This window comes from Podarcis melisellensis, assembly GCF_964234715.1.
Source record: "Podarcis melisellensis genome assembly, chromosome: 17".
In the NCBI taxonomy this organism is placed as follows: Eukaryota; Metazoa; Chordata; class Lepidosauria; order Squamata; family Lacertidae; genus Podarcis; species Podarcis melisellensis.
This window is the reverse complement of record NC_138534.1, coordinates 12,012,899-12,027,328: the sequence shown is the minus strand read 5'-3', so window position 1 is coordinate 12,027,328 and position 14,430 is coordinate 12,012,899. Positions and strand designations below refer to the sequence as shown.

The 14,430-nt window shown below is 41.7% G+C and overlaps 1 protein-coding gene across 2 annotated transcripts in view; it reads right to left on the bottom strand.

The window, feature by feature from the left end:
• The window catches only part of TRPC4 (transient receptor potential cation channel subfamily C member 4), a 65,009-nt gene extending 50,919 nt beyond the window's left edge, over window positions 1-14,090 (bottom strand). For both annotated transcript variants that reach the window (XM_081893919.1, XM_081893920.1), the window contains exons 1-2: window positions 13,622-14,090; window positions 832-1,236 (exon numbers count right to left, since the gene is read on the bottom strand). In XM_081893919.1, coding sequence (XP_081750045.1) covers window positions 832-1,209 — 378 coding nt within the window. In that variant the 5' untranslated portion in view covers window positions 1,210-1,236; window positions 13,622-14,090. The remainder of the gene's footprint in view (window positions 1-831; window positions 1,237-13,621) is intronic.
• Window positions 14,091-14,430: the final 340 nt, after the last annotated feature.

Below are 14,430 nucleotides of genomic sequence, written 5' to 3'. Positions count from 1 at the left end.
AGAGAACCCAAAAAGAGATTTAAAAACACAAAATATGCAGCGAAGCAAATCATGGAAATAGACCTTTAAAATATGTCCTTGGGAGTTCCAAAATTCTTGCCTTAACATAGAAAAAGGCCACACAATTGGTAAGTTAAAAATGATTTACTTACAAACTCTCCAAAGGTCAGATTCATGTGTTTTTCCATACAGCATTCAGAAAGAGTTGCACGGGCAGTAAAATTTGGCTTAGCTACAGTAGTGTAGGTTCCTAATTGCTGGTATTGGAACACAGTAATGGCTTGTAAGAGCCATGTGGTCTCAGCTGTAGCAACCTGCTCAAAACCTCTTCTTCTTAGGTAGGCTGGGAGAGAACAGTAGGCTTGATAACCTAGTTCCTCCAAAGGTGAGCTGAGCCTGGCAGGACAGCATTTCATGCATTAATTTCATGCAAACTTTTCATGCATTAATTAGACAAGTATGTCAGTTATGTGTGTCCGGTTATCACATAGGAACCTTAAGTCAGGGATCAGATGCGTCCCTCCGGGTGCTTTTCAGTTACTGCACAGCTGTCTCCCACTAAGGGTTAGGATCTTTACAACTGGCCTTTTCGGAACAGTTTAGGAATACAAACCTTTCAAAGGCCTAACCATTTGATGCATCCACATGAGCTATTTGGGTTTTTTAAAAAATACATTCGAGGCACAGTCTCCCTTAATTTCCTGCAGCATGGGAGGAAGTTTAAGCCTTTCTACACCAACCACAATCCTGAAAAGGATTGCCCCCTCTCCACACACACAGAGCCTTAGAGCAGTAATTATCAACAGATAAAAAGCTTCCATTGGAAAATACCTGTTTCTCCCCACTGGGCCTCTTGTGGTTTAGCAGCAGCTCAACAGCTCCAACTACCTCTTTCCTGATGGCATGTAGCAAAGCATCCCCAACATAGACGTTAAAGTTCAAAAGTAGCTCTATGAGCTCCAGGTTCTCATTTTCTATTGCAATAAGAAGAGCCGTTCTTCCAAGGGGGTCAATGCAATTAATATTGATCTTGAAATATATCTCTGCTTCTTCCAGGGCTTGCTTCACACTGGCATAATCTCCTTTTTCCACAGCATTCAAATAGGCTTTCTCAGGAGGTGAGAGTTCAGACTCAGCTCGTACAATGCGTAGCGGGATTCGATCTCGGTAAGGGGCACTGACGCTTCTTCTATAATAGAACTGGGCCATAGTTCACACCAGCCTAACCATGTCTTTCTGCAATAGAAAAGAGAACGCACATCAGCTGAACATTCCTGGAGCACAATATAGCGAGTACACCATTATTATAGCAATGGAATTTCACAGAAATGGCTGTGTTCATGTTTAGCAACAGGAAGACAAAAAACTGCATAAATACTTAGATCAAAGAAGCTTAACTTGGTTTTATGAATTTATGTACATAGCATTTTGTATTATCTTAATATTATTGAAAAACAATAGATGAATCAATATGATTTAATTGAATGTACATAATAGACCAAAGACAGCCGGAGAGCTTAACCAAGAACAGTATTTGATAAGTATTATACAAAGAGTTAACTCAGGTGGCCTTTGCCTGAAAATACAAACATTTTTTTTTGCAAAGAAAAATTCAGAACCAAGCAAAAGCCCAAGTCTTACACCGTGTAGTCGATATTTGTTGGGACTGCAGCATAAGGTTTTCGTTTAGGCCCTCAAGCATTGCAAGGTTACTCCATATTGTAGTTTAGGATTCTGTTGAGAGGCACTTGAAATCATTTCATTAATGTACTGAAATATCTACTGACTGGTACTGATGCTGTTGCTCTAAATTTATATCCTTTAAAGTTGGCCTTGTTAAAAGGAAAGCACCTGGCCATTACCACAGTAACCTTTCTTTCCTGAAATTCTGTGTAGTCTCAGGGCAATATTTTTACCTCCTAAAAAGAAAGACTGAAAATAAAATAATTCTGAAACATTTCGCTTGCATCTCAAAAGCAAAGGAAGCTTGTTATGATTTTGCTCTCCTTTGTTCCCTCAGGTGTCATTTTTTAAATGAGGCCAGAAACCACAGAATGAAGTTGAAAGACTAATACAATAGAAAAATGGGCCTAAACTCAAACCAAACTCCACAATAATAATTTTTCTTGTTTAGAATGAAAAACAGGTGTGTGTGCAGCAGGGATATCTGAACTGTGCAACGTTTTAAATGAAAAGGTTACTATTGCTCTTGTTTTTGAATGATCAATCTTACACATTTTCAAAAACATTATTGGCCATTTAAAAGAAAACAATTTGGGACTCTTAAGTGGCCATGCAGAACATCTGTTGAAAGGGTGAGAGAGACTGTGCAGTAAGGTGAATCCGTTGTAATGTTAATGCAAGGTAATACTATAGCTTAGGATATGTCCTCTTTACTGTGAGTTCCTTCTGCAGCCTCTTCCATCATATTTCTTGCTTACCGCTATGCATTTTCTTACAGCTTTCAGAATACCCAGTACTAATCACAATTACAGCATAGTTTTCCATGATACCCCAACTTTTTTTGTTGAACCCTTTAGACTACATTGCACATCCTCATACACTATTATACTGATCTCTTCCTTTCATCCATCGATTCCCTTTGTTATCTCCCTTCTTTCAATATTCAAAACACCACGCACACTGATGATACTGTATAAGAACAAACACTTGCATTGCATTAGGAAGGACTGTAGTTTGGAACTAATGCAGACCATTTCAGATAAGGAAATAAGTCTATGATGAAAACCCTGTGAATGACATGCCCCCACAATTATTCCATTTTGATTTTAATGCTAAAAGGGTGGCAAGTTCGTATCAGTAGAGAGAGGTATGAGCCTGCAATGACCTTTATAGAACACAACTGAATACACCATGTTCATTACCAAGGAAGCAGTCTGAGTTTGGTGTAAGGGTCCTTAAAGGCAAGCCGTCTAGATCATTCATCCCCCTGCACTGGAGCTACAACCTGAATCCATTTCTGTCATACAGCCATGTAAAGGGATTTATTCTTGCCCCCTACACCATGTAAGAAGACTCAAAAGACACCATATTGGTGAAAATGTTATACAATATTTAATGTTGTATGACAATCAGAATATCTGCAAAGTAACAAGCCAATTAAGTAAGTGTGGGCAGGTGTTGTTAACTCACAAATCTTGTTAACTCAAACATCTGCATTTTGTAGCTTCCCGTCAATGACTGGGATAAATATCTCTTCTTGCTAAAAGAACCCTGGAAACATGATCTGAGCCCAATTTAGCTTGCATTTCTTTATTAGACCCTAACTTATACACACATGTAGCATGACACCAAAATGTTTTAGGCACAAGAGGAAAATTCCCTTTGAGTCTTGACTCAGGAATGACTCAGATGGGTGGGAATTGGAGGCACTGTATCACATTGGTTCCACTCCTACCTGCAGGGTCATCACTAGAAAATAGTACTAGGAGATTGTTGCTTGGTTCTGTGCCTTTCGAGCTGTGGGCTCCCACAAGGGTCCATTTTCTCTCCTATGCTATTCAACAGCTATATGAAACTGTTATCTGTCATCTGTGGAGTTGGAACATGGCGCCATCAACATGCTGATGACATGTAGCTCTTTCTCCCTCCATTCAATCTGAATCAGGAGAGGCTTGGAAGGTGTTGGACCACTGCCTGGAAGCAGTGAAGCACTGGAAGGGGACCAATAAAATGAGGCTGAATCCTGGTCCTGTGGGTGGTTCCCATGTCTGAGAATTATATGTACAACCTACATTGGAAGCAGCTGCACTTCCTCTGAAGCAACAGGATCATAGTACTCCTGGATTCCAGTTAGTCACTGGAGTCTCAAGTGGCTTCTGTGGTCAGAAGTGCTTATGCCAGCTTAGGCTGTTTCCCAGTTTTGGTTGTTCCTGGACCAGTATAGGCTGGCCTCAGCTATCCACATTCTAGTGACTTCTCAATTAGGCTACTTCAATGTGCTCTATGTGAAGCCACCCTCTGAGACAGTCTGAAGGCTGCCTCTTGTGCAGAATGTGGCTGCTAGGTAGGTAAGCATGGCAACCCAATGGGACCATGTGTTTAGTAAGGTGCTAACATGCTCTACAGGGAGCTGGCTTCTGGCACCAGGCCAATTGGCAGACCAACTCTGTGCCACAAAGATGTCTGCAAATGTGACATGAAGGTGGGCAACCTTCATCAACCCTGCCATGTGGGAATCCCTTGCAGAAGACCACAGTGCCTGGAAACAGGCAGTCAAGTCATGTATTCGTAGCAGTGACCAGAGGAGGAATGACCGCTGGGAGGAGCTCCAGAGAAGAAACACCAGAGTGCATCTACAGCAGCACAAACGGATGCCTTCATCTGCCCCAGCCATAACAAAACTTGTCTCTCCCATAGTGGTCTCTACAGCCACAGTAGGTGCTGCAACCTTCCAACAGCTTGACCTCACCCACAAAGGTGCACTCCTTCACTGTGTCCCAAGATAGACAGATGCCAACAATGTAACAGTTTGTAAAACTGCAATGTTTAAGTGTCTACAGTATCTTTGCAAGGGAAAAGGATAGGGAGAAAACCAGAACAACTTGGTCACACCCCTGTGACCTCCTAGCAGCCCCACTAGCTGTCACTAGTCATATGACATCTCCATTTTAATTGTGCTTTAGATAATGGCAGAAAAGCAAGGCCTCAGCTTCACTAAAGGGCTTTATTATAGAAGCACTTATAAAGTAACAAAATCTAAAAGACAGTGATTGCATTGTACAAAATGATAGTTTGCACATACAGTATTGCAAAATACAATGGCTTTGTAAATCCTGGCAGACCTCATTAAATCAAGCACTAAATTGCAAGCAAGTTCCTCAGCTGCAGTAAACAGAATTCATACAACAGGGTGGAATGGGGAGTTCTTATTGGGTAAATAAACAAGTGGGGTTTATTATTATTAATAATAATTTGGAAGTTTTCAGAAGTGGTTATATTTTAACTCTGTGAAAGAATCAGTCTGGAAAAAAGTATTTTTTGTCTAAAAGTGGTGTGTGTGTGTGTGTGTGCACGCACACATGCAAAAGGAATTTAGTGTATTTGATTTTATCATTAGTGAAAATGATCTATTTTAACAGTTGGTCAAACTTTTCGGTGTCAAAATTTTAATGACAAATTGTGACATTTCCTTTCAAATATTATATGCATTTTTTTCAGCTTTGCAGATGGTTAGTAACTGCATAATACACAAATCATTAAATCACTCTAACCAGCATCTGAAACCTGTTAAAATATGCTAAAATGGCAAACTTTCAAAAGATACTCATTAAATATACACTCACAGGTCCAAAGAGATTTATCACTATTATTCTGAACCAACTAATTTGTTGGAAAGTAACCCAATGCCACTGAACCTCACATGATAACACATACTAGTAATTTCCCCCTGCTATGTGTTTAAGTCTCTTTTCCACATGCAGTTCTTAATTCTTTCAGCTCAGTTCTACTACCTACATGGCCAAGACTTTCTATTGAGGACAAATTAACTGAAGCAGTGCTCACTGGAAAGACAGATCCCGAAGCCGAGGCTCCAATATTTTGGCCACTTCATGAGAAGAGAAGACTCCCTGGAAAAGACCCTGATGTTGGGAAAGATTGATGGCACAAGCAGAAGGGGACGACAGAGGACAAGATGGTTGGACAGTGTTCTCAAAGCTACCTGTTCTGGACAGGCTTGCACTCTCCCTGAAGGACCAGACATGTCGCTTGAGTGTGCTCCTGAATTAATCTTTGTTGCCTGAGGTCCAGGGGGCTTCAACAGCTTAGAGTGCCTTTTACCAGCTTTGTTTGGTATGCCAGCAATTACCATTTATGAATAGGGCTCACTCAGCCACAGTGGTTCATACACTGGTGACCCTTATAAAGAGTATTAGGAGCTGATAAAAAGGCTCCCATTTTGAAACAGCTTTCTTTTTCCCTGCAATGAGATTTCCTTTTTGTTTGTTCCCCCTTGATTTTTTGTTCTGGATGTAATTACCTATTCTCCACAAAGGCTCAGTTGGCAGAGGCTAACACAGTTGCCTTCAAAAAAGTTGTGTACCTGGGATCCCTACAGTGCTCCTATGTATAAGGAACCTAACTTTGCATTTTCAAAGGTTTAGGCCTTTTCTCAGGCACCGGGGCCTTTTTTTTGGACTAAGGAACCACTTGCCACTTAGGAGCTGTGAGATAGTGGGATAACTAACAACAGTTTTGTAAAATGGGCTGAATCACAACTTCTGCTCAGTTAGCCACTTCACTCTTTAATTTATGAATACTGCTTTGAAACTTATGTTATCTTACAGGCTATTCGGGTTTTGCCCCTCTGAAGCTATGTGGGAACTGCATGCTTTGCTTATTCAAGGGGGTCTTATACACTCCAGGCATCTGCCTTGATTCACTGGAATATTTTAATTGAAATTTGTGTTCAACTGCTCCATTTTTTTCACAGGGCAAAAGTTAGTGCCTCTTAATGATTAGATTTTAGCCAGCTCATCCAAGACTGGGATAGATTGATCTTCTACCCTGCTGTTGAGGTTTCGTTCTTTTTGCTGCTGCAGAGAGTCAATAATGAACCCTTCTGTTACCTGTGGATTTTATTTCTGCTTTATCTTAAATTTCTAGCTTTTTATCAAAGTGGGAAGAAACATCTGGCTTTGACCACCCATTTTACCACACTAAAACCTGGTTTCAAAAGCAAAATTTATTTATTTATTTATGCATGCCTTTCATAAAATTTACACCTTGTTTAATTTTTAAAAATCCCAACCAGGAGGTGGCTTACAAAAATATTGAATTTGCAGTTCCTTTCCTCCCCACTCCAAAGCTTTCTTGACCTATAATTAAACTGTCCCTCTCTGATATTTGTGTGAGGAAAATGAGACAGGATGACAAGTATATACTGAACTGTGAAACCAAAGTAGCAAGAGTGGCTGCAATCCCAACCTCACTTACCTAGGAGTAAACCCCACTAAGTGCCATAGGACTTAATTCTGAGTAGGCATAGTTAGGTTGCAGCCATTGTTAGATTTGTGATGGGCTATTAGCCACTTTATGAACTCTGAAAGGGAACACGCCAGGAAGTTAATCCAAATATCTGTTGATGGCTGAGACAAGCCTGTCTATTATAACTATTCATTAAGTAGACATATATTTCTGCATCAACAAATGATGAAACAAAACATGGACGTGTGCAAATTAAGCCAACTGCAGCGGAGTGGAAAATACCAGATGAAAGTGAAAATGAATATCATAATGTATTGAGGCTTGTCCGTACCTCCCTAAACTCAGCAGAACAAAGAATATAACCATATTTTTAAAACAAATGAAAATCTGAAGTAGCAAATAAAAAGCAGGCTAGGATATGTTTTATCTAACTAGAGTCATCCTCCACCCACCCACAGAAAACCTCCATGAAATAAAATATTAGTGTTGATTTCACAAGAGTGCTGCTGCTGGTGGGTGGGAAGAAGAGAGATGAATATGTTTTTATGTCTATGTGCTAGTTTTGTCACATGTGGTTTTTTCTGTTGTTGTCTTTATAGTATAAGATAATTGTTTTTGTGTGGCACCACTTAATCTTCTTTTGCACATGTCGTGGTATAAGTGGATTTTGGAATTGAAATCAAGCTCCCATCCTCAAACAGCATTCTCAGCACAAGTTTGGTCCTTTAGTGACTGGGTCGTGGGAGATAAGCAGGATTTCAGAGTGGTGGCACACAGTAGAGCCAATACTGAGCAAATGCCTTCCTAAAAACTATTGTCCCAATTCAGCATGAAGCTTTCCAATGCAAGCCGCTTTAAAATGAACAGGAGATACACATGAGCACAGCATAGTTCTAAATAGTTTCAGTAGAGTTGGTGCAGAAGTATTTCCAGTTTGATTGTGTTCTTTGACAAATGGCAAGCTATAATGAATCACAACTTTTTCTTATAAGCAAGTTTGGGCTGGTGTCAAGATTATATTTGCTTTGAATAAATAAGAAGCACAGAAAAAGAACTCCTGCAATGAATATAATACTTTACATCTAAACAAGCTTTATTCCCCCCACTGTTAATGAATGCACCCTGAACCTATTTTCTTACAGTCAGAAAAATATTCTCTGGGCCTGAAGCCCTATTCTAATTCTGTGGAATAAGTCATTGCAGGTGCTGCTTTCTTCCAAAGAAGCCTGTCTTAACTCTCTGTCAGCACTGGCCTGACTTCACAAGCAATACAAGTTTTTTGTTTGGAGAGCAGGGAGTCTAACGAAATAGGATGAAATACAAGAAGTTCACCCAGGATCTATTTAATTCATCAGATGAGTAGTACATTACCCAGCCTCTTCTGAAACCTTCTACTTTCATTCTGCAAGTGGTTGTCATCAGCAAAGGGAGGCAAATGGAAGTTTGCTCACTCTGCAACTACTCAACCGCTACTTAGCAGCAGTTCCACAGAGTGGCAAAATTTAAGGTTCTGTTTCAAGATCAGTTAAAGTCTAGTCCATTTTTGGTGGGGGAAACCTAGAGAAGCAGACCCTTGCATTTCCGGAGGGGCTTCAACTGCCCACATTCAATCATCATCAACTGTCCACTCTGCTGACAAAAATCCTCATTCCTAGAGGCCTAAACTGACCTAAATCCCTTCATCAAAATTCTGGTAAAAGGACTTTGGTGCAGCCCAGTAGTAGAGCCACACATTCTTAAATCGCATAAATCCCCAGGCCCTGATGGGTTTACAAGTGAAGTTTACATATATTTTTGTGATGTTGCCTTATATCCGGTACACCTCCTAAATGGGATCCAGGACAGTGTCCAATTTTCTGATTTGTGGACACAATCAAGGATCACCCCCTGAGGATAGAATCCTCAGTATTAAATATTTTTTATTTCTTTTACTGTTTTTTGTGTTATCTTTTGCAGTCCTCTGCATCTAATCCAAACTCTTCTAGACATTATAATGTGGACTTGAATGGACTTCAGCTTTGGATGCAGACTTCATCCCTTGGTGTGTGTGTGTGGGGTAATTTTTCTTTTTAATTTTCCATTTATTTTGTAATATACTAATGAAATGTTTTTTTAAAAAAACAACAATAACCTCAGGGAACCACTTTGTTCCCTCAAGGGCAAGATAGTTTACCTGGAGAATCTGAGCAAGAAAAAGAGATGAATGGGTCCCCTTCAGGGATGTGGAGTTCCTCCAAAGTTCTGTATTGGCACCTGGGCTTATTAACTTATTAATAAATGATCTGTAGTTAGGACTGAGTAGTGAAGTGGCCAAGGTTATGGCGGGCACCAACTAATTCACAATGGCAAGAAGAAAATGGAATTGCCAGGTACTCCAAAAGGACCTCTCTAAACTGGACGGATGGGCATTAAAATTGCAATGTAAGCAAGTGTAAAGTGGCACACATCAGAGCAAAGAATCCTATACATATGCCTTCCTTCAAATATACTCTAATGGGGTTCAAACTAGAAATGACCAACCAGGAACAAGCCTTTGGTGTTAGCATGAATAGCTTGATGAAAATGTTGACCCAAAGTTCAGAAGATCAATAGGAACAGAGTATAAAATAAAACTGCCAATATCATAAGGCCATTAATCTATGGTGCAACCTCACCTGGAAGGCTGGGTACAGTTCTCATTGCTTTGTTTTAAGCTACCACTCCCCACACGTGCTATGTCTTGCCCCCCTGTCCACTATACTCAACCCTCTGTCACTTTTCTCCTCGGTTTTTCTCCACCCCTGCTTTACTCAAACATCACCTGTTGCTTAAAAGAATCTATCCATTTCCATTGACACCACTCCATTCATATCCCCCATTATTATGATTTTCTGATCCATAAATTCAAGTAACTTTTCTTCCAGTTCTTTATAGAAATCAGTTTTATTTCCATTAGGTGCATAAATCTCGACTATTATCAGTTTTTAAGAACTGAAAAACTGAAACTTCTCCCTCTTCCATCCCTCAGCTGCCCAATTTGAGATATTGCTTAGAACTATGGTATTTTCTTCTCACTTTTCTCTATATCTGCTTTACTTAAACCACCTCTTCCCCCCCCCCTCAGTGTCTGTCCTTTCTCAGTACTATTCCATGGCCAGTGCTGTTGAGCAAGATGAATTTTTTTTTTGCTCCCCCCCCACCCCAACATCATGCAAATCCAGGATTCTTATGAGACATTGCTAGTCCCCCAATGGGGGCTGCATGATGACAGCCTTACATTTTTATGCATTATAAAAAGAAACATTCTGCAAGAAATAAACGTACATCTAGAAGTACTACGATTAGAGAAACAGTATCTTCCAGTACCAGGAAACCTAAGTCTGCCCATGCCATAGCCTCAGCATACTTATTAATTTTATAATGAATGATTTTGAGAGTGTTGTTTGTGCTGTACTTTTGTACTGTTTTATTGTTGTTAGCCGCCCTGAGCCCGGCTTCAGCTGGGGAGGGCGGGATATAAATAATTTTTATTATTATTATTATTATTATTATTATGCCTTGCTGATCTAAGATAGCAACCAAAACCTTGCTCCACCACCACAGAGTCATCCCACTGCTTTCTGGTATGCCTATCCTTCTGTGGACTGGGCTCATAGTCTCTCTTTGTTCTGCAGTTTGCTAACTTCCCTGGGGTAAATGTGTCTCTGATTTAGTTTTAGTATACATTTGAGCCTTCAGATGTGTTGGGCATGTTACCTCCATGGAGAAGGAATTCTTGGATGAGGAAAGAGCTTCTGAGATTATCTACACCCTAGGGAGCCCAAGAGGCTTCCTGGGGTGCCACACGCATCTTACTTTGTAGTGTGTATGATAAGCACTCTCTGTACTTTCTTACTTTCTCTTCCTTTAATATTCCTGTCTGGCGTAAGAAGTTTATTCTGGAGTGGCCATTTTTAAATACTGAGCATTTTTTCACTGTCTCTTTTAAATATATTTTGGTTGCCAGGTGTGCTGGGAATCGATCGAGGAGATGCTAGTGGAGGTAGTGCTTGTAAAAATCAAAATTGCCCAGTAGTGTATTCCATAGTTCTGAAATTCATCTTGTCCAGATTTATCCTATTTTATGGCGTGCCAGCTACTTCTTTTTCGATTCATGGTGCCTGTAATTTAGCCAGACCATCTAGGAGCTTACAAAAGTGAACACAATGCACAGATGAATTCCTTCAGCCACTAGGTTTACCATATAAGTCTGTCTGTTGCTCCTCTCACCACAGTTCTTTGCCATATAACCAACCTCTCACTTTCTTCTCTTCCCTGACTCCTTCTCTGTGCTTGCAGACTTCTGTAGCACTTGGCTTTATATGCAAACTGAAAAAGAACAAGCCTAAAGGGCTGTATGATGCAATATTCTACTTAAGATCTGTTGCATGTTTAACTGGCTCCTATCAACTTTGATTTCTCAGAACTGAAAAAGATTTTTTTTTACTGTAATCTCAAAGTTCACAAGAAGAACAAGATTCTTTGGAGGAACCTTTGAAAATTTGAAGTCTTTCTGTTTAACCTTGAAAAGCAGTATCAAACTGCAGGTGATAGTAGCACAACCATTTTTAAAGCGATGGTAAATAAAAATGTGAGGGCCCAATTTTAAGATTCCAAGGGGCAGCTGAGTGCCCCCTTTGCCCATGGCTTACCTCCCTGCAGTTCTTCCAGCAGAGACAGATTTAGGGTAGTTCCGCCGCATTGGGCACTGAGCCAAAGGGGATGCCAAAGGGTTTAGCAACTATGATGTAGTGCATGTGTAGAATGGAAAGGGGTGCCAAATTTTGGCGTGCCACTGAAATTTGAAAGACTGAAGTTCGAGGCACTGTCAGGATCATTTCTGGTATCAGAGACCAACTGTGGAAGGGAGTAGGAACATAAGCTGCAGGAGGGAAGGGGAGTTCAGAACCCCTCACCTATATGGCCACCTGCACTTAAAATTACCTCCCCCTCCCAAGTCTTGCATTATGTGATTAGAACAGGCCCAGGTTTAAACAAATGAACCGCCAGATTCATGTAGAAAGGGCTAAGGAAGAAAGGCGAATTTCACGGGGCTCTGAACCTCATTCTCTCATTTATTCTACAAAACAAGGTTTCAATCGTATCAGTTTTTTTAAAAATCAACATCTGATTGCAATAATTATGATTAAATTTCATGTTAACTCAATACAGCATAGTATTTTTCTGTTGGTCCTCACTTCTCCAAAATTCTTTCCAGTTATCACTGCATGTTTCCACTCTCCTTCTCTGATGAACGTATTGCCTCATAAACCAATTCAGATTAATGCTTTTGTGCCATACTTTGAGTATTTCCCCCTCATTTCTCATCCATTTCTAGACAGAAAAAATGTCAAGCAAAAGTTGAAATTCTACAGAACAGGACTATATTTCTTCTGCATAATCAATAACACCGAACCAAATTCATCCAGTGATGATGTGGGTAAAATAAAAAAGAGCATCATTGGTCACCAAGGCTACTCATCTGTACAATAGGGTAATGTTCTCCCTTTAGTGCTACTGCCGTGCTCATATCTAGCAAGTAGATTTGAGAAACAAATCAATTTTTTTATTGACAGGATAGAACTGCAAAGTTATAGATGACTGGTTTTTTTTAAAAAAACAGGAACTGACAAGTTAGTAGTGAAATACCAAGACATATCCTGGTTCTGCGTGAGATTTAAAAGAAACAGCCTTGAGTACAGTTCACACATGTTCAAGCGATGTACACACATATGCATGAACCGGCTCTTGACCGTATACATCACTGTCTTACAACCTCAGCCCTACATCTGAAAAAAACGGGAACAACTTCTCTCACTGACAGCAATATAAACAGGATCAAAAGTGCTGTCATTATTTTTTTTTCCTTTGCCACCTAGCAAAACCGATGACCCTCTCTTCTATGTTCCATTCTATAGTGTTTAAAAGGCGCTCCTATGTCTGGGGGAAAAAACGCAAGAGAATTGGCTGAGGCACAGAGGCCGGTGTTTGCTTGGACCCCTTCACAAACACAGAAATAATTTGACAGAAACGAGGCAGCCCGGAAAGGGGAGACACAGACCTGGGTCTTTTTGCTGCAACGTGTGAAGTGACCCTTCTGCAAGCCTTCAAAGAGAGTAATAACAATGTCTCCTTCTCTACCCCACAACCTGCCTTCTTATTTTGTGAGGATTTTAAGTTTCTCTGGACCTCAGCATTGGGAGGATTGGGGGGGGGGGATTGAGAAGTCATGTTTGCCCCTCCAAGTTATGGGTCTCCCTAACCAGCACCACCTTTTTCATACCCCCTTCTTGGGGAGAAATAGCCCCTTCGCCTCTCACGCCAGGGCACGAAAAAGTTACCCCTGGTGCTAAGTGATGGGAAACCTATACAGTACTTCCCATTTGACTTTCCTCTGGCAATGTTTCATTCCGGATTGTTTTAAAACCGATTCGAGGTGGTGGTTGCCTGCCCCCCCCCCAATAATCTACGATTAGGAATAATCACCACAGAAGAGTTGGAAAGGGACCGCCAAGGGTCATCTAGTCCAACCCCCCACCCTGCAATGCAGGAATCTTTTCCCCCTAAGAATAATAAAAACCGTTCTAGAGATACAAACACCCCCCCCCTCCAACAACAACCCGTACAGTCCTCAAGCGAGCCGGGGAGAACTTACTGGGCGTGAGAAGGAAAGGCAGGCTCGGCGAGGCAGCCGCATTTTCCCGAAGACAGCGAAGGTCTCTCTCTTTCTCTCCCTCAAGTCCTCTCGCCGGCCACCCCGAGGCGCCTTCGCCCGGCGCTCCCCTCAGGATCTCCTCAGGATTCCCCCCGGCGGAGGTGCCGCTTCGCCGCGGCGCAACAGATGAGTCCGGGCGGGGTGGGGGACCGCGAGAGAGCAGCGGCTTCTCCGGGGTTGGCGAGGCGGGAGGTGGGCGTGCGTGGGGGATCCTTCCCACCCACACACCCACGCAGGCTCCGGCAGGGCGGGCAGAGCGTGGTCGGCGAAGCTCCTCTTCGGCTCCCCTCACGCAAGGAACGCCGCTCGCCTCAGACGGAGGAGGGTTTCTCCCCGACTGGCTCCCTCAGTCTGCCGATACCAGCAAGAGCGCGCGCGGGCACGAATACACACACACACATAAACACCTGGGAAAGGCGGGAATTGGCGCCTCGCCTCCGCGCGCCCCCTCTAGGTTCCTGAGGGAACGCAGGCTTTACAACCGGTAGTAGCTGACAGGGCGACCCGGCGAGGGCTCCGCTGTTCTTAAGTCAGGGCCTTTTCCCCACATGCCTTTACCTTGCTTCTCAAGTTTATTCCGTTCCGCAACTCTGTTCCAAAACCAAGGCACGCTTTCCCATAGAAAGTAATGCAGAATGGATGAATCCGTTTCAAACTTGGGAAAACCACCAGTTGAACATGAATTTTACTATCTAACGAGACCATTGATCCATAAAACGGAAGCAATAAACGATGTACTGCAGTTACGC